Consider the following 18,663-nt stretch of genomic DNA (forward strand, 5'->3'; position numbering starts at 1 on the left):
TTTTTCGTGTTTCTTTGCACTTGTGGGCCAGGAGAGCTACGTGAATCCGTGGCCACTTAGTTGATTAAGATCTTGCTCCGGCTGGGGGTGGCTAGAGGTTTGCTGGGGGGTTTGTTGTCGTTAGTATGGATGAGGATGATCAAGTGCCACTGTCGCTATGTGGCGGTGTGCCTTTTTCCTGGCAGAGGGTTTTTGAAGGTTTTTTGGCAGGGTGTAGCTACAATGTAGGCTGTCAAGGCAGAATGTAAGGTGAAGACTTGACTCGGTCTTCAGCTCTCTCTCTTTGTATTTTGCTCTTGTGCCTTTCAAACCGCTTCCCTCCGGCGCGCCCCCCCCCCCCCCCCCCCACCGGGGCCCCGACGCGGTTTGCTATGTGGTTTGGTTTGGATCTGGGTCTCTGAGAACGGGGTGGCAGACTGGCAGCTTGACCAAATGGGGGCTCCGCGTACAACACCTACCCGGACAGTTTTGGCCGTAGAAGCCTCTTCAGGAGCAGACAGGTGCGTGGCTGTACGTGCGCGCAGAGCCCTTGCTCTCGCGGTTACGGGTAGATTTCCTTCGAGCTCCGGCGCTGTGGGTCGCGCCCGCTGATGCTGCTGCTCTCGCTCACGATGCTGTCGAGCGAACGGTCGGCTGGAAACTCCGGACTGAATCAGCGCCTCTCTGTCGATCCACGGGCAGTGGTATGGTGATAGTTCAACATGCAGTTTTAGCAGGCAGGGCTGGAGGGCTGGCTGGAGTTTTTCAAGAGATTTGTGGGGGGTTGGCTGCAGGTTTTTAAAAAACTTTTTATTTGAGTGTGGTGGGATGAGCTAGCAGGTAGAGCGGATGAAGGGAGCCGGGGAGAGGGGGAGCAAGAGGGGATAGTGGTGAGGGGCAGGCAGGCAATTTGCGTTTTGCCGTGGTGGCTACAGATTTTGCCTGCTGTTACCGCCACCCTGTGTCCATGCACTCACCCGGGCTCCGCGACCCCCTCCTTCCTCGCAGCCTTGACTCCCGAGCTGGTGTATCAACGATTTTCGGCGGTTTCAGCGATTTTTCAGCAACTTTCTCCTGCGGCAATTTTCCCGCGGTGCACGGCTCTTCTCTGTTTTGCTCCCGCTGCTGCTGCTACTTGCAGACCGAAAACTTTGGGTTCTTTCTCGCTACTCAAAATATGGCGTCTGTGTGGTTTGACCTTAGTGGTTTGCGTATTTTTGGTCTAGGGCCTGCCCAGTTCGTTGGTTTGGAGGCTGGTACTCTGTATGCTCTGTCCAGTTCAAAGGGGTGCTCGAAGTTGAGTTTTGTGAGCTTTGGAATGAGATCTTGGATAAGTTTTACGCACGATCCTGCTTTGTCTTATACCCCCTCTGGTACTCCTAGTATCCTTATATTGCCTCTTCTGTTCCTGTCCTCGGACTCTGCTGCTTGTTTCTGAAGGGCCGTAGTCGCACAAGCTACGGCGCTGACAGTTTTGTTTGTGATGAGCGACTTGTCCTCGATATCACTCACTCGTCGTTCTACCTCTGACAGTCTGTTGTTTGCTGTGTGTATATCAGCTCTAACTGCGGCCAATTCGAGTTGGATTGCGTCCGTTGTTAATTTCGTTGACTTCGCAAGTTCATGGACATCTGCTAGTTTTTTGAGGATGCTATCCAATGTGCTGTTAATGTCCTGCTTTTGTATGATTGCAAGCCATTATGGGTGGCCCTTCTACATGCTTGAGGATCGCAACTTTCTTTCTTTAGGTCTTTGTTTTAGCCTGAATCTGCTGTTTTTGCCTTGTTGTATCTTGCGCACTGTGAGTCGGGGTTCTTCTGTACTGTGCTGCTTGGCTTGTCTTTGTCTTCACAAGGGCTCTTTGTTGTGTGTGTTATAGTTATTACCGGTTTCTTTGGAAGGGTCCAGGTGTATTTAAGCTGACAGGATGGCTGTTTTGCTTGTCGCCGTATGCCTGCACACGTGCCTTTATTGTGATCGGTCGCTCTCTTTGTGTTGGGTTTTGTGACGCTATTCTCCTTTCTTATGACTTTTATGCATGATCATCTCCTTCTCTCGGTTCACTCTGTGGCTTGCGGGTTTCGAATCAGCTGGTCGTTTCTTGACCGTGTGGTTGGCTTCTTTATTTGTTGGTTGACACGGGCTGGTATTCCTTTGTTTCACTCTTGCGTGCTACTTTTTGTGGATTTTTCGCCGTATGCTCTTGCTTCTTGGCGTTTTTGCATTCCTAATCTTGTCTTTTTTATGCAGCCCTTTCACGTTTATTCAAGGGTGGTCACCTGTTTTGGGGGCTACGTGTGAGAGCCTGAGCGATTTTTGTTTTCCGTTGCGTTTGTGGTGCGCTGTGGCCCTTGCGACTTTTCTGTTTACCTTTGTTGCGTACGTCTTTAATATTTGTCCTTCATGCCCCGCCTAAGATGGCCTCTCTGATGTTGGTTTCACTGATGCTGGCATCAGTTTCGTTTCGTGCCCTCCCCCAAAACGGCCGTCCCCTAAGGTTTTCATACTTCATCTCATCTGGAAGCTAGGTACACCATTTCTATGAGATTAGCTACTGATTCTCAATTAAAGAAATGTAATTAGTTCTGTACTTAAAATTGTTTTGGCTTGTCCTCCATCTCGTTGTAATTCCTTTACTATTTGTAAATGTTCAAACGTGGCACGCTTCCCCCTATTCTGTACTAATAGTGTTGCACTCTAATGGGCATTCCTTTGTTATTGGGTTGCAACCACTTTGCCTACTGATTGCATTTGTGTTAGTAGAAGTAGTAATCGTGGAACAATAATGGGGATGCTGGGAAATGTAGATTATAAAAAAAATAATAAATGTTTTAAATTGTGACCATTTTGTTCTAATGTGGAGTTGCAGTAAGCCTCTTTCTTGAAGAAAATGTGAGCTTTATATCAGTAATCTGGAAGATCCTCTGTGTTCAGTTATTGCACTCTGATATTCCGTTGGTGCACAAACTTAATTGAAAGAAAAATTATTCTCACCATGTGGGGGAATTATGCCTGAAGACTTCACGGTTATGCAATTTTTCTTTTTTTCATTTAGCAATGCGGCATAAATACGAACGATGTTAAGAAATTGGAAGAAGCTGGATTTCACACGGTTGAGGCAGTGGCTTATGCCCCAAAGAAGGAACTTCTAAATATAAAAGGCATCAGTGAAGCTAAAGCTGATAAAATTTTGGTATGACCTCCGCATAAGCTCAAGATTATTTTTTTTGTTTCACTAAGAATGATTCCGAGCTCAGTGAATAAGAGCGTAATCTGTTAAAATCAAATAACTTTCAATTTCATAACTTTTTAATTTTAACCAAAGTAACTGTTTTTTTCCTTGCTTTTATTTTTAATATTGTTAGGAAAGTATTGTATTGGATTCAATTGTTATTGCCTAGACGATTATTAACATATGTGCAGATATATTATATGCCAAGGAGCTGATCACATAGTTCAAGAGAACTAATGAATGCTTATTGATTGTTTTTAAATTTCCAGACACACACAGGCACAGGAATGTTATTTTTTTATCACAATATGTCATTTGCACGTTCCAAAGAGACTTCAAAAAGATATTACAAAGCCAGTAAAGGACCTCACCGTTGAATTCCTCTCGGACAAGCTACTGTTGTTTTTTCAGGATAGTTCATTTGAATTAAGTAACCGATAAAAGATTTATCATATAGCTAGTTTAAAAACAGTTTTGTTCACTGGGCAGCTAGCAATTCGCACTGATTGGAATTAGAATATTTAGGTTTACCTTTCATGAATAAATTGTTGAAAAATATATAACATGAGAGGGCCAGTAAATTTGTGATTCTATGACTGCAGCATTTACCACGTTTTTGTATTTACCATATTTGCCTCTCAATTTGCTGATTTTACAAAAAAATGTTATAAGCACAGATGGATGAAAATAATTCTGCAAGAGAATGTGCCACTTAATCTGCCTTTTTGCTGCATTATTTATATAACCTTGCCTTGCAGCCCTGGCAAGGGTAATGCGTTGTAGAGTGTTTTGCGGCCTGTCTTTATTTTCATGTAAACCATATTTCACGGTGAGCCATGAAATATTCCCCATATTTTACGGTTTTCATACCCTTGTATTTTGTGCAATAAAAGCATTCAACCATGTACTTTATATGGTATACATAATGGGTAACCATGTGATCTGGTCAAATCTGCCAGTGAGGGTTATGGAGCCATGTGGTTGACGGTCAGGTGGTTTGTAAATGTCACCAGGACCCAGACAAAGCAGTATAGGATCATATCGTTATGTGTTTTTTGCATTATAGATTTATTTTGGAATAGTTGGCTTGATAAAGCTGTTCAGGCAAAAGTGCAGCTAACAATTGCACTGATTGAAATTAGAACATTTAGGTTTTATTTGACCTTCCATGTATTTAATTCTTACTAAAACTGTGGCAGTGGTTAAGGGGCATTCTATTTATGCGCTTCTGTGCAGCAGCACTTGCCACGTGAATAAGGATTCACTGCATTTGCCACGTGCATAATTTTCAGATCTCACAAAACATGTGTCTCGATTAGATATATAAATTATACTGCCAGAGATTGCATTATGTCCTTTTTACTGTATAATTTAGGTAACCTTGACGCATTATTTGGTCTTCCACATAATCCTAGTAGCACTGACCGTTGTTAAACTCTGCTGATTGATTTGGGAGCTGTCATTGTGATGATGCCCATATTTCACAGGGAATAGTGAAATACTTATATAGTTCAGTTTCCAGTGAAATATGGTGTTATACCATTGCATTTTAACAAAAGCACCCAAACTTATATTTGTGTGTATATGTGTGTAGATATGTATATATATACACAAATACAGATATAGCCATGTGCAACCATTGACCTAATTATTTAATTGCCAACTTTCACACACAGTAGTAAATCCATAATTTACCATAACAAACCTTTAATGCAGTTATTCTGCAGACTTCTAGTTGCATACATACTTCACACTCAGTAATTGTGCACTTTTGACAAAAGATGTGTGTTTATATTGAAGATAGTCAGTTTTGGAAATTATTCATCATTTTTTCTAATAAAAAAGACATGCCCCCCTCCCCCCCCCCGTAATGCCCTCCTGCCCCATTTAGCTCTACAACTGTAGACGTTTATTTACATTTTTTGTAAATTCTTCTCGTTCAAAAGTCTATTCTGCATAAGAATTTAAGTGAATTACAATCCGGAATAGACTAAACACATTAAAAAGAAGGTGCTGTGTGTTTAAATGAAACTTTACAAAGTGTCTTGTACAGGCAAAACTATTTTTGCTTTGGTCACGGCAAATGTAGAATCCAGAAAAGGGTCATGGAAAATCGGTTACTTAGGGCAAAAGAGGGAGAAGGGTTTATGAAGGTTCCAGAGACTCCATTTGCAACCAGTGTAAGTAAAGATTTCTTATTTGTGTGTTAGCCCACCATCTGTTTCCTAATGGGAGGATAAACTCTAATTGGGCCCCTGTAGACACTTCCATTATTATGATATTTGGCTGTCCCAAGATGGGCTACGTAATTGCTGAGAGATTTATACTCCTTTATATATAACCCAACTTTTTTTTTCTGGGAACTTGAATAATGCTTTTTGGACAAAAGAATCAAAAGTCAGTGGTGGCCAAGCAGCATGGCCAACAGGACGTGAGCTCCGTCGGCTCCCGGCAGGCTGCCACTTTGATCCTGAACTAAAGATCCTTACAGGGCTCATTGGCGTGATAAGGTGTCCACGAGCTCGGGCTGCATTGGGCTACATCCTGACCCACTTTGAGGCTGCTGGCAGGCGGGACAGCGGAGGACACGGCCTGGACTGTCCGGGGGCGGGGCAGCAGGTATTCGAGGCCGGGGACTGAGGCCTACCCCCGTGCGACGGTGGTATCCTGACGCGGGAGGACCCACTGCCATCGGGGCCTCCCGCAGCGAGTGGTGCCTGGTCTGACGAGGAGGGAGCGGCCTGGCCCGTCTAGTGACGGGGCTGCCGTTAATTGAGGCCGGGGTCTGCGGCCTGCAACCGCGAGTCAAGGGCGGCCAGGAGCCGGGAGGCCCACTGCCATCGGGGCCTCCCGCGGTGAGGAAAGCGACAGCAGCGGACCGGGGCCCACTGTTAGCTGGGGCCTGATAAGGAGGGAGCGGTCGGCCCTGCTTGGAGACTGGGCCGCCGGAAGTTGAGGCGGGGGTCTGCGGCCTGCACCCGTGAGGAGGTGGCGGACGAGAGACGGGAGGCCCGCTGCCATCTGGGCCTCCTGCGGCGAAGAGTGCGACTGCGGCGGACCGGGGTCCGCTGCTGGTTGGGGCCCGGAAGAGGAGAGATTAGCCTGTGGCTGCCGCCTCGGAGGACAAAGGGGCCTGTTCTGAGGTGAAGTGGCCGTGCATGAAGCTGAGGTCTGCAGCCGCCCCCTGCGAGACGGGGTAGCCTGCCACGGAAGGCCCACTGCCAGCGGGGCCCCCGGGTGCGGATGAACGGCGGCGACCCGGGGCCTACTGTCAGCTGGGGCCCCGGCGTGGAGGGAGTCCCCTGAGGCCGCCTGGCCCCTGTGGAGCCCGGGGCTGTTCTTGGAGCCGGGCCGTATGAGAAGTGGAGGGGCCGGGGTAAGTGACCGGAGCCCCACGGGCCTGCCCCTTACGGGGTGATCCATCCTGGGGGACACCCGTTGGCGTGGGGGCCATGACGATCTGCGGACTGCGGGGGGCCTGGCTGTTGGACCCGTGTGCCGAGGCAGGGGAGCCCGGTAGATGGGAAGTAGGTGTGCCCTCTGACCCCTCTGTGCTGGGCTGGTAGAGTGGTGATTTGCCGGCGACGAGACTCCCTGAGACGCCTGCATTCCAGAAGGTGAGGCTGCGATCCGTTACGGTGGCCTGCTATTAAGCTACTGCCAGTGTGGCTATGGCGGGGGAGTTCCTGTGAGCCGGCCTAACATGGGGATAGCCCGGGAGAGCTGCAGAGACGGTGCAGAGGCTCCTTTGGATAACAGAGGATTGTCAGGGGATTCGCTGGGCCCCCTTGTTGACTGAAGTGTGAGTGGAGTGGGCCTGCCCAGACGTGGCATTGGCGTGGGCCCCCGTCGTGGACGTTCCAAGAAGGGCCTAGGCGATGTGAGAGGACCGCAGTGGTGGGTTGATGCAGAAAGTGGGTGAGTTGGAGTCTGGCGAATAGTCTGTGTGTCGCCTTCATCTGCATGGGTTGTAGTGTGGGGCTCGTGGGACTTCCTCTGCCACCAGGGTAGCCTTAAGGCAGAGGTCTTCAAACTTTTTTAGGCCGAGCCCCCCCTGGCAATATTTTTTAGGAGCCGGCCCCCCCCCCCCATCACTATAATTTCTGGAAATTGGAATTTGGCCTCTTTGATAACCGGTTTATCCCTGAGGTGTCAGCTGACAACTAATTTTCACAATAGCAAAACAACATTAGCAGGGTTTTGTGAAGTTAAGATTTGGGAGTTGTAAATCTGGCCCACAATCACTGAACTCATTCAACACCTTTTGATGGGAAACTTTCTTTTGGGGAAAACCACCACAAGGCCAGTGCATGCACCCCCACCTTTCAGGACCACATATAATACCATGCAGCCTGATCTAGCGAACAAGCAGAATGATGGCAGACCTGGCAACCACATCATTCTCTGGGCAAGGTCTTTGCTCTGAAAGTACATCTCAATCAACTGAAATTCTCACTGCCATATATGTTAATGTTGTATTATCATGTAATAGCAGTATAGATACCCTGGGCCCTGGTACAGGTAAAAAAATGACCTACTTGACTAGAGCTGGGATAGGAATAGATAGCAACTGTCAGGTTTTAATGGTCCGAATCTACATTAAGGCTGTGCAGGAGGCTTCTTGACAGCACTATCACACATGAACAGGAATGGGTGTAACACTGCAACAAATGACCTTGAAAATGCTGTATTATGGAAAATACTATGGCAAATGGTCAAATGTAATTTAGCCTCAAGCTCTGAAAATGCCTGCATCACAACAGATTTGCAGAAGCCAAACTGCTGTTAGCTAAACAGATATAAGACTCAACTGAGACCACTGGACAACAAAGTGCAAGGCCGCTAGGACATCAGCATTTGCACAGCGCAGTTATGCCCTGTGTAAAACCTCAAAGCGCTCTATTTATTTTTTCAGTTTATTTTCATTTAATGGTTCCTTTTTGTCTGGCTATCTGGGTGTTCCTCTGCCTTTAAGAAAGATTCTCAGCAAAGAAAGCATCACTTGGACCTTGAGAAGGCCAACAGAAGTGACTCCAAAATTGCACCTTTTGGTGTGACCCATAGTTTGTAGAATTGGAGTGACTCTGAGGCTGCAATCTGAAAGCCAGAGCGTAGTAAAGTTTCTGGCATTACATTCTGAGTCACTAATTCCTTTCCCTTTTGGTGGTGTTTAAACCCAACCAAGTTTCGTGAACATTTCCCTGTTTTAAGTACGTGTACAGGCCATGGAACTGTTGCATGCTTTACATGTGTGTGTATTTATGTTTGAAAGAATATCAGCTTGTCTAGTAGTGTGAACACCTGTTGAGTGATTATGTTTGTACAAGGGCTGTGCTGTGAGGCAAAACTCAACTTATGTTTGGCAGTGGTAAAAAAACAGAAGTAGAGAGAAGATGGGGGGAATAAGGAAATTATACAGCAGGAAATTGTTTAAATTTGACCTATGAGTCGCCTCAAATGTCTAGACAGCTGTGCAATGAACCGATGTGAAAGGCAGCAGCAAGGACGCCAAAAGGCACCAGCAAGAAAAGCAAAGGCCTGGGAAGATGCACCACACAAAGCAGCATACGTTTTTAAGTTTCATTTTGAGTGAAAGTGAAATTCGCTGCCATTTCCTGCCTTTTGTCTTGGATTTAAAGGAATGTCAAAGTTGAAGCCTCCACATATTTATTATTTGCTCTGACTGCTGCCCCCAATCAGAGAGAGTCCTGTTTTCGATGGTCATGATTCTCGAGAATAAACAGGAGTAAACGTGCTTCACATGTCCGAATGAATGATGTAAAGGGGAAATCTTTCTGTGAAGCTCGCGACCCCCTGGGATGTTTCCTCGCCCCCCCCTGGGGGGCGTGCCCCACAGTTTGAAGACCTCTGCCTTAAGGGGACTTTTTTCTGATGTCCACGATGCGTAAAGATAAAACGCCCTGGGCTACGCAGCCCAACACCATAACGCAGTATACTACGCAGCGGCTCCCCTCGCAGAGGATTACATGCCAGTCGGGACAGGATGAGGGAGACCCGGCTCCTGAGGAGCCCACCCGGGCAGAACTGTTAAAGGCGATACAGGGGTCCTATTCGGCCCTGGAGCGTCAAATTGAGACTGTGTCCATCGACGTGAATCTATTACGGACTGACCTGCGCAAAGTGGCCGACAAGGTTACAGATGCGGAGGGGAATATCATCCAATTGCAAGGGGAGGTGGCGTCCCTCAAAAAAACAGTCTCGCAACTTACTACCACAATGGAGGCGCTGGAGCGGAGAGCAGAGGATGCGGAAGGGAGAGCGCGCCGCAGTAACATAAGAGTACTGGGTATTTCGGAACAGGCGGAGGCAGGCAACCCAGAACGTTTTCTGGAGCACTGGATTCGTACTGTATTGTGTCCTAAAGGTCTGTCAGACTTATTAGTGATTGAACGAGCCCATAGAGCGTTGGAGCTCCACCACGGGCCCTCATTGCCAAGATCCTCGACTATCACGATAGAGACTGCATCCTTAGAGCGACGAGGGAGTCTGCGGATCTCACGTTTGAAAATGCAAAGGTCTCCATTTTTCCGGACTATACCCAATTGGTCCAGGAGCAGCGGAAGTCCTTCCTGGCAGTTAAACAAAAACTCCGGGAGTTGCACCTACAATATATGCTACTCTACCCGGCTAAACTTGAGGTTATTTCCCAGGGAAAGGCGCACTTCTTCGAAGCCCCGGAGGAAGTCTGGGAGTGGCTCGAGATTAGGGGGAATGCCCTCCCTCCGGGACAGCGGGGAGGAAACCGCAACGCATGGGGGACTAGACCGCAGAGGAGGCGTAGCAAGAGGCGACGGCGTTGGTCCCGCACAGATGAGTGAGAGGAGGGCGACTAATCACGGTGGGGGAGGATGGATCCCTCCGCCTGGATTTGATGGAGTCTGACTGCTTGCCAACAAAATCAAAGTCTCCCCCTCTGGGAGAAGTTCTCGTACCGGACACGCTGCAGCCCACCACGGATATTATTTCCCCTACCAGTGCTACGATTCCGGAGACGGCTGGGGCACAGGGGCAGGTGTCGGAAACCCTATAGTGAGGAGCGGAACTGGTACTGCATGGCTTGATGGACTCTGGGCCTGACCGATGTCGGATCGTAAGAGCAGACCATGGAACGTATCGTGGCTCTGCGAGACTCCCATGGGGACGTGGTGTATTCGGAGCGTGCAATTCTCGAGACCCTCAGGTCCCACCTTCAGCAGGTATACACTGCGGACCCAGGCATATCCGTGGCTTCTTATTCCCCTTATCTGCAGGGACTGACCCTCCCATCCCTCTCCACAGCGGACCAGGAGGAACTGGATTTTGCACTAACGTTGGGTGAGGTCCGGGCAGCTCTGGCCCGCCTGCCGCGCGTGAAGTCGCCGGGAAGTGAAGGATTCCCGCCGGAGTTTTATCACAAGTTCGGAGACACTTTGTCGCGTCTCCTCGTACAGTCTGTGGTGAAGTGTGGCTCACTGGTTAGAGGAGGCAGACCTGGAAGCAGAGGTCAGCCCGGGACCAGGGTTCAATTCCCGGCTCGGCGGGGTCTTGAGTCCTAAAATGTCCATGGACTCGACCATTCTCGCTCCGGTGCCTACTCGATTCACGGGTTCACACTCTGCAACTCTGGGCAATAGCTTGCTTAATCTCCACAACGGCCCCTCGCGGCGGGATGCCTGGCTTTCACCTTGTGGATACCCTGCGGGGGTTATCTCACAGGGGAATACCAGGACGGGTTCCCTAAGCAAGCGCGTAGAAACCGCTTGGTGATTTGCGCTATATAAATTCCTGTACATTTACATTTACATTTACAGTCTTTGCCGAGGTCTTTGAGAACGGATCTCTCCCGCAGAGCATGTCCAGTGGGTAGATTTGCATGATCCTTAAACCGGGGGGGGACAAAGCCGACCCTTCCGCGTATCGTCCAATCACCATGATCAATACAGATGTGAAAATCTTGACTAAGTTATTGGCCACCCGGCTGGCCCCACATATGGCGCAGTTGGTCCATCCGGACCAATGCAGCTTTTTTCCAGGGCGTAACCCCGCCATGAACCTATGGCGCTTGAATCACATCACACATGAGGTCCAGGGGTCAGAAGACCAGACGGTGCTTGTGTCCATTGACCTTGCCAAGGCGTTCGATACAGTAGACTGGGGTTACTTGCAAGAAGTCCTCCGAGTGATGGGCTTGGGCCCCAACTTTTGCTGATGATCCGTATCTTATATAACTCCCCATGGGCTAGGGTACGACTGGGAACTGCGCGTTCGGAGGAGTGGCAATTGGGACGGGGTACACGACAGGGGTGTCCCCTCTCGCCACTACTCTTTGCCCTGGCAATAGAGCCTTTAGCCGTCCGGATCCGTTTGGAGATGTCGCAGTGGGGCATACGAGTGGGGGACACATGCAATATTGTCTCCCTGTATGCAGATGATGCCTTGTTTTATCTGAGGGCCCAGAGGGTGGCGCTACCTGTGTTGCTCTATCAGCTGGATAGGTTCGGAGATGCGTCGGGACTGAGACTCAATAGACACAAGTCCCTGATTTATCCGTTGTCAGGGCTGGAATTGTTGCCCCGGGAGGATTTGCAGGCGCTCGGGCTACGATGGGAAACAGATAGTTTTCGCTATTTAGGTATCCATGTGGCATCAACTGAGGCGCGTTTACTGGCCTGTAATATTGATAGGGTGATTAAGTCCCTGCAGCACTCTGTGTCCTTCTGGAACACCCTCCCGTTATCTCTCATGGGTCGGCTGGCCGTCGCTAAGATGGTGATGCTGCCTAGGACACTTTATATACTTCAGAGCATATATACTTCAGAACACGCTATGTCCTCTTCCCCGCCTAGGGTCTTTCGGACTCTGAATATGCTCCTTACGTCCCTACTCTGGGCGGACCGGCGTAGTAGAGTCGCCCTTCATACAGTGGTGCGCTCCTATGAAGAGGGAGGCCTAGAGGCCCCACGCTTTGATTTGTATTATTATGCTGCGCAGCTGCTACCGGCTGCCAGATGGTTTGCGGAGGCAGACGTTTGGGAGACGCAGCTATAGAGCGACGGTACAGGAGTGACGGGTGACTTTGATGCGGGGTAGGGGGGCAAGTGAGACTTTGCCCTACGTCGTGAGACATACGGCGAGCGTTTGGCACCGATTCGTTGAGAGGGTGTTGCGGACGGCACCCTTCCACAGGGACCTGCCGATTTGGATCCTGGTGCCCATGGTGACAATGGAACAACATCTGTCCTTTCGGGCCTGGCGGGAGGGGGTCTGTGAGTCCCTGGCCGACCTATACCCCACCGAGACCTTTTTGACCTACGAACAAGCGGAGGAGGCCTTCGGTCTTCGTAGAGGGCAGTACCTGCATTATCAGGGGCTACGCGATGTAGTGTAATCGCTTTGGGCTCAGTATCCGGAGGTACCCCCGATGACTCACACCTTGAATATTCTACTGTCTTGTGGCAGGGGACGTAGACTTATTTCCCTACTATATGCTGCTATGCGTCGGGACTCAGCCCCGCCGGTGCCACCGACGTGGGCGGCCTGGGAAGCGGATTTAGGCACACCACTGGACCAGGGCAGCGTAAGCGAATAGGGGCCCTAACACAGAAGGTATCTTGTAATGCTCGCTTTAAATTAATACATTTTAATTTCCTGCACCGCACCTACCTCATTCCGATCTTATTGAAGCGTTACTCCCCAGACAGGGGAGATAATTGTCCCAGATGTTGCGCAGAGGGGGCAGGGTTCCTGCACTTGGCGTGGGACTGCCCGCTCATCAAGAGTTTTTGGGTGAGCGTAGTAGAACACATACTGGCCACAACGGGACTCCGTATCACACTGACTCCTTTGCACTGCCTGTTGGCGCTGGTCCCTCGGCCAAAGAAACGAAAGCTGTCCTATAGATTAATGCAATTGATGTTGGTACTGGCCAGACGCAGGGTGGCTATCACTTGGATGGGCCAGAGGGCCCCGGAGATACCCACGTGGATTAGGGATATGCGGGAATGGTCCCTAGCAGAGGAAACACATATGCAGGGCTGCAGGAGGGATGAGAAATTATAAGAGGACCTACTGGCCTGGCGAGCCACGTGTGCGACGGGATTGGATGTACATTTATTTTATTTATTTATTTATTTATTATTGCTATTTTTACAACGCGCAAATACCCAGGGGTGTCTTGGCGCTTTGATGATCAAACTGAACAGGCAAGGCAATTATTGTGCATACAGCCATGTTTTAAGTTGTTTTCTGAAGCTGAGCAGTGTAGGGCATGTCTTAATACTGAGGGGGAGTGAGTTCCATAGTTTGGCCGTGGCAACTGTGAAGCTTCTGTCACCCCAAGTGACCTTTTTTGTGCGTGGCACATTGAGGAAGTGGGCTGATGTGGAACGAAGTGTTCTAGATGCTTCTAAAGGTCTAAAGGCGTGTTTCAGGAACAGAGGACCAGAGTTGTTAATGGCCTTGTATGCTATGCAGAGGGCCTTGAACTTAATGCGGCACCTCACAGGGAGCCAGTGGAGTTTGCGAATGGAGTGGGAAATGGAGTTGTGTTTAGGGATGTTAAGCAGAAGCCTGGCTGCGGCGTTCTGTACCAACTGAAGTTTTTTGAGCACCTTTTCCTGGGCGTTGAGGAGTAGGGAGTTACAGTAGTCGGTTTTTGAAAATACCAGGGAAGTGATTAGGGTCTTTGCAGCTGAGGTTGGGATAAAGGGTAGGAGCTTTTTAATTTTCCTCAGAGTGAAAAAAGAGGCCGAGACAACATTATTAACATGATGGTTAAAAAGAAGCCGATCATCAAAGATGACTCCAAGGTTTCTCACTTTAGTGACAGGTGTGGGAGGAGTGCCTAAATCGTTTGGCAATGTAAATGTCATGGTACTTATAGAGCGCACTGTCACCAGACGGTCACCTTGCGGTGTCGCCTATGCGGTTTCCTGGCACTGATACTCATACCGCTGTGGAACCCCTCCTGGCTTTCCCTGTGAAGTGTCCACTCCTGGGCACCCCCAGGGTGAAGCCAGGCATCCTTAGCGCTGTTGGGGCCGGTGTGGAGGCTAAGCAAGCTATTGCCCAGAGTTGCAGCGTGGGGCCCGTGATTAGAATAGGCACGAGGCGAGAATTAACAGGTACAAGGAAATTGAGCCCGAGACCCCGCCGAGGCGGGAATCGAACCCTGGTCCCTGGCCAGAACTCTGCATCAGGGTCTGCCGCTCTAACCATTGAGCCACACTCGTACGGGGACACACTTCCCACAGTGACTCAGAAGGGACGAGTGGAGAGCTATTCTCGCCGCAGGGATCGGGATCTGAGGAGGAGGCCGGGAGAGCCCCCTAAGGTGCAGCTAGTATACGGTGTAGTGTAGGGACTGGTTAAGTACTCACAAGGATGCTTGTTTCTTTTATGTTATTCTGCTATGTCTTCTGGATGATCATGTATCTCGGTGCGGCCTCTAGTCAACGAAAGTGCCTTAATGAGTCAGACGATGTGTGTACGTGCTGTTTTGATGCCAATTGGGGGAGGAGGGGTGTTAAATGTCTGTATAATATAAAACTGAAAAATAAAGTTAAAAGAATCAAAAGTCAGTGAATAAACAAAATCAGGGCATTTCTTGTATCACAATGGCTAGCTGTCACAAGGATCTAAGCAAGTCTCCTGTCCTATTGATGCCACAGCCGGGTACAAAAGTAAAGAAATGTTAGGGACAGGTGCATTGAACATTCCCTTTCTCGATACCTGCTTTTCCCATTCCTTTCCTCTTCCCGCAGGGCATATTTTCGTATGTTCTTCATAAGATGTTAGTTAAAAGTATGAAAATATGAAGGCTGGAGATAAACTGGTTGGACTACAAAAACAACTGTTTGGTGGGGGCAGATAAAAGATGCTAGCATTTAAAATGTTATTACAGGAAAGCTCCAAAAAAGTGGTGTAAGAAGGATCAGAAACCAATGGGTTTAGGAATAGGAAATGCAGATGGACGCTATAAGCGCTAAAGCTTTTATGTTTTTTTAAAGTATCTTGTATGCAGCCAATGTATCTTTGTTCCAAGAGACTGGGGCTGTTGTCAAATCCTTTCCTAGGGAGTGGGGTTGGATGCGTGATCGGTACTGAAACGCATGTTAAGGAATTTTTGCCAGAAACTAATTATCATACTGAACTTTAGTAAATGATCATTTGTTCTAGAATGAGGATAAGTGGCTATAGTAGGCTCATATTCCTTTGAGAGGTTTTTACTGACGGAACAATAAAACGTTATTTGCCTAGATTTGGCATCTGTGGGTGTTTTTTTTTTCTTTCAAATTCTATTTCCTGACTTTCTAGGCAGAAGCAGCTAAACTTGTCCCAATGGGCTTCACCACAGCAACGGAATTTCACCAGCGCCGATCAGAGATTATTCAAGTCACCACAGGATCCAAAGAACTGGACAAACTTCTTCAAGGTGCGAGTTCATCAACATTTGTTCTACGTGTACTACTTTTGATATTTGTTTGCTTTCATCATATTATTTCCAAGGTTTTGGCAAATTTGCCCGTTTAAGATTTGTTCATGATCTAACCTTCAAAGATTTTGATTGTAGGTATAATGTATAGGTAGGTGAATTTTTCCACTCTCAAAATATCTGATGTATGGATTATACCTTCATAAATTTTCCATGTCTGAGCCAGCAAATAATCTATAATTAAAAAACACTAGTTAGGGGACACTCATGGATCACTAATGTACTTTATTGATTGGTTTTCCTCTTCTCTGTAATGGGCCACTACCTTGTTTGTCATTTGCACAGCTCCTTACCTTGCTAACGCACTCTGGAGCCCTGAACAAAATTTAGAAAATTGTACACCTGCAGGTGTTTTCTGAATTGAGAATAGCCCATTTCTTTCACATACAACAAGATGGTTGCTTGAACAGAAGTATGCACGTGTATCAAGATGTTTTGTTACATTTCTTTACCTGATCAGAGGTCTCTGCCAAGCCTTTAGTGTGTTGCTTTCTTTATGAGGAGCAGTGTTCCTCTTTGCATGGCCTCATTCCTAATGAATTAATATTTATACAGTGAGTGACCGACGGTGAGACCTGTGATGCAGCATGGGTGCACACAGGAGTAATGATGACAGTTGCTCCCTGAAAACTAATATTCATCTCATGCGGTTCCCCGGAAATAAAAAAACGCATTAAAATATTGGTAAAATAGGTCAACTACCACAGAGTTGCAAGGGACCAGGTGTGAATGGAGGAGGGACTGAAAGAGTTCAGTCTTGAATAATGACCCTTTTGGAAGAATTCCTAGATTAGAGGTTTATGTTGGTGTATAGAGGAAACCTATGCACTACTTTGAACTTAAAGGACAAAACAAGCACTGTGTTGTGCTGCTGCTAAGTTGATGTATATGTTGATTAATTAAAATACTAATGTTATAAAAAAAAGACAGTTTATTTTTATTGATAGGCCATGCTATATTACTGTATTCTATTATTGACCTTATTCGTAGCAACATCCAGTGATGAATTGAACTGTGATGTCTTTTTACAAAGTCACGCTTAGTTTTGAAATATTTTGCATTGAATAACAAATTTCCTGTTAAAAATGAAAAAGCAGGGCATTAAAATATCTCCTTGTTATTTATCCAACATTGAGTCACTTCCTAAAAGTGATTCACCTTATTGCTACATCCCATGTGAAGGGAAGGCAGAGAGAGAGTGCACAGTTTCAGTTGCTAGTGCTAACGCGAGGGCACCATTTCAGTTGCTAGTGCTAATGCAGGACGTATGATTGCCCACTTTGTTTCATTTGGTCTCGCCTAGGCAGAGCTTGTGCTCTCTCTTCGAAACATGCTGTATTCAGGGTATGGTACAAAAGGGGGTGGTGATGGACAGAGCATCCGAACCAATCAAACACTCACACCCAGTCAAAAGATCTGGGTTTGATCCATCACCGTTTTTTAGCCCACTCTGCCACCCCAGTTCAGACATGGCTATATGCAAATCAGTCTGACCCTGTGCCTCATGGGAACAGTCCAGCCGGAACTACCAAGCCATGCCTTCCGTGGACCGGAAACAAGCTTCTGAGGACCGGTTTCTGGCATTCCAGCCGTCTTCAGCCCGGCTTGCTTGAATCCAGTGGCAAAGTGAGCAAGGGACTCACGTCTGAGCATACCCTGCCACACTTATGGCGGCCAAAGCGGTACAAAAGGGGGTGGTGATGGACGGAGCATCCGAACCAATTAAACACTCACACCCAGTCAAAAGATCTGGGTTTGATCCATCACCGTTCTTTAGCCCACTCTGCCACCCCAGTTCATACATGGCTATATGCAAATCAGTCTGACCCTGTGCCTCATGGGAACAGTCCAGCCCGAACTGCCAAGCCATGCCTTCCCTGGACCGGAAACAAGCTTCCGAGGACCGGTTTCTGGAAATGGGCATAAAGCTCAGCCTACTTTCTGCCCATCTTTTTTAATTGGCTCCTGTCCCTGTCCTTTGTAAATCGTGGCCTTTCATTGGTCATTAGACTAAGTAGTTCCTCCTTAGTACCGCCTTGTCTCTTAATGTAACTTCCCATGAGAACATCCCTTTTACATGTGTTGTTACGCCCTATGTTTTACTTGGAGCCTCAAGACACTATTTTCTTAAAGGCCTTCAAATAGGACACTCACTTGGTCCTTAACTTGGTTGGCAGTGGTAACTTTACTCTCTAGCAGATCTCACATTTATATTAGACCTTCTATACATTTTCCTTCATGAGCTCCACATAGAGTACTACCTAATGCTGAATTAATATAATACATCTTTTTGCACATTTTGAAGCTATTAATTTTATGTAAGGACATAGCTATTTAAATGTACTTGTGGTTCTGTCTTGCATGCAATGTATTATGGGTATGGGTAGGGTGGATTTACCATATCGTCTACAGGTTGCAGTACCATATGCGACCGAACGTTTGATGCTCACTAGGGACATCTAAGAGCAGCTTGCGGTACTGCACCTACACATGCAGTGCTGGTGCCTTGCTCTCTAGGGACATCTAGGAGCAGCTTGCGGTACTGCCCCTAGACATGCAGTGCTGGTGCCTTCCTCACTAGGGACATCTAGGAGCAGCTTGCGGTACTGCACCTAGCCATGAGGTGCTGGTGCTTTGCTCATTAGGGACCTCTAGAAGCATCTTGCGGTACTGCACTGAGACATACAAAGATGGTTCCTGGCTCACTACACCAGCATTTGCAATGCACGAAGTCTCGCATTACTAATAGTTTGAACTATTGGCGTTGCATTATTATTTGGAACGCCAACACCTCAAACTATCAGAAATGCTAGACCTGTTACATTGCAAGTGCTTGTTTATTAATAGTTGTCATTTATATGCACTGATGAACAGTTTAAGGCCTCCACTGTTCTTTTAAAAAATGATTCATGTATTTGTGTTTTGTTTCTAAAATGCAAGCATGGTAAAAACGGGTTTC

The 18,663-nt window shown here is 47.6% G+C and overlaps 1 protein-coding gene across 1 annotated transcript in view; it reads left to right on the forward strand.

Moving 5' to 3' along the window:
* RAD51 (RAD51 recombinase) overlaps positions 1–18,663 on the forward strand; it is a 190,211-nt gene that overhangs the window by 53,460 nt on the left and 118,088 nt on the right. Inside the window, exons 3-4 of the mRNA XM_078659822.1 lie at positions 3,035–3,172; positions 15,527–15,644. Coding sequence (XP_078515948.1) covers positions 3,035–3,172; positions 15,527–15,644 — 256 coding nt within the window. The remainder of the gene's footprint in view (positions 1–3,034; positions 3,173–15,526; positions 15,645–18,663) is intronic.

This window comes from Lissotriton helveticus, chromosome 9, assembly GCF_964261635.1.
Source record: "Lissotriton helveticus chromosome 9, aLisHel1.1, whole genome shotgun sequence".
Taxonomy (NCBI): domain Eukaryota; kingdom Metazoa; phylum Chordata; class Amphibia; order Caudata; family Salamandridae; genus Lissotriton; species Lissotriton helveticus.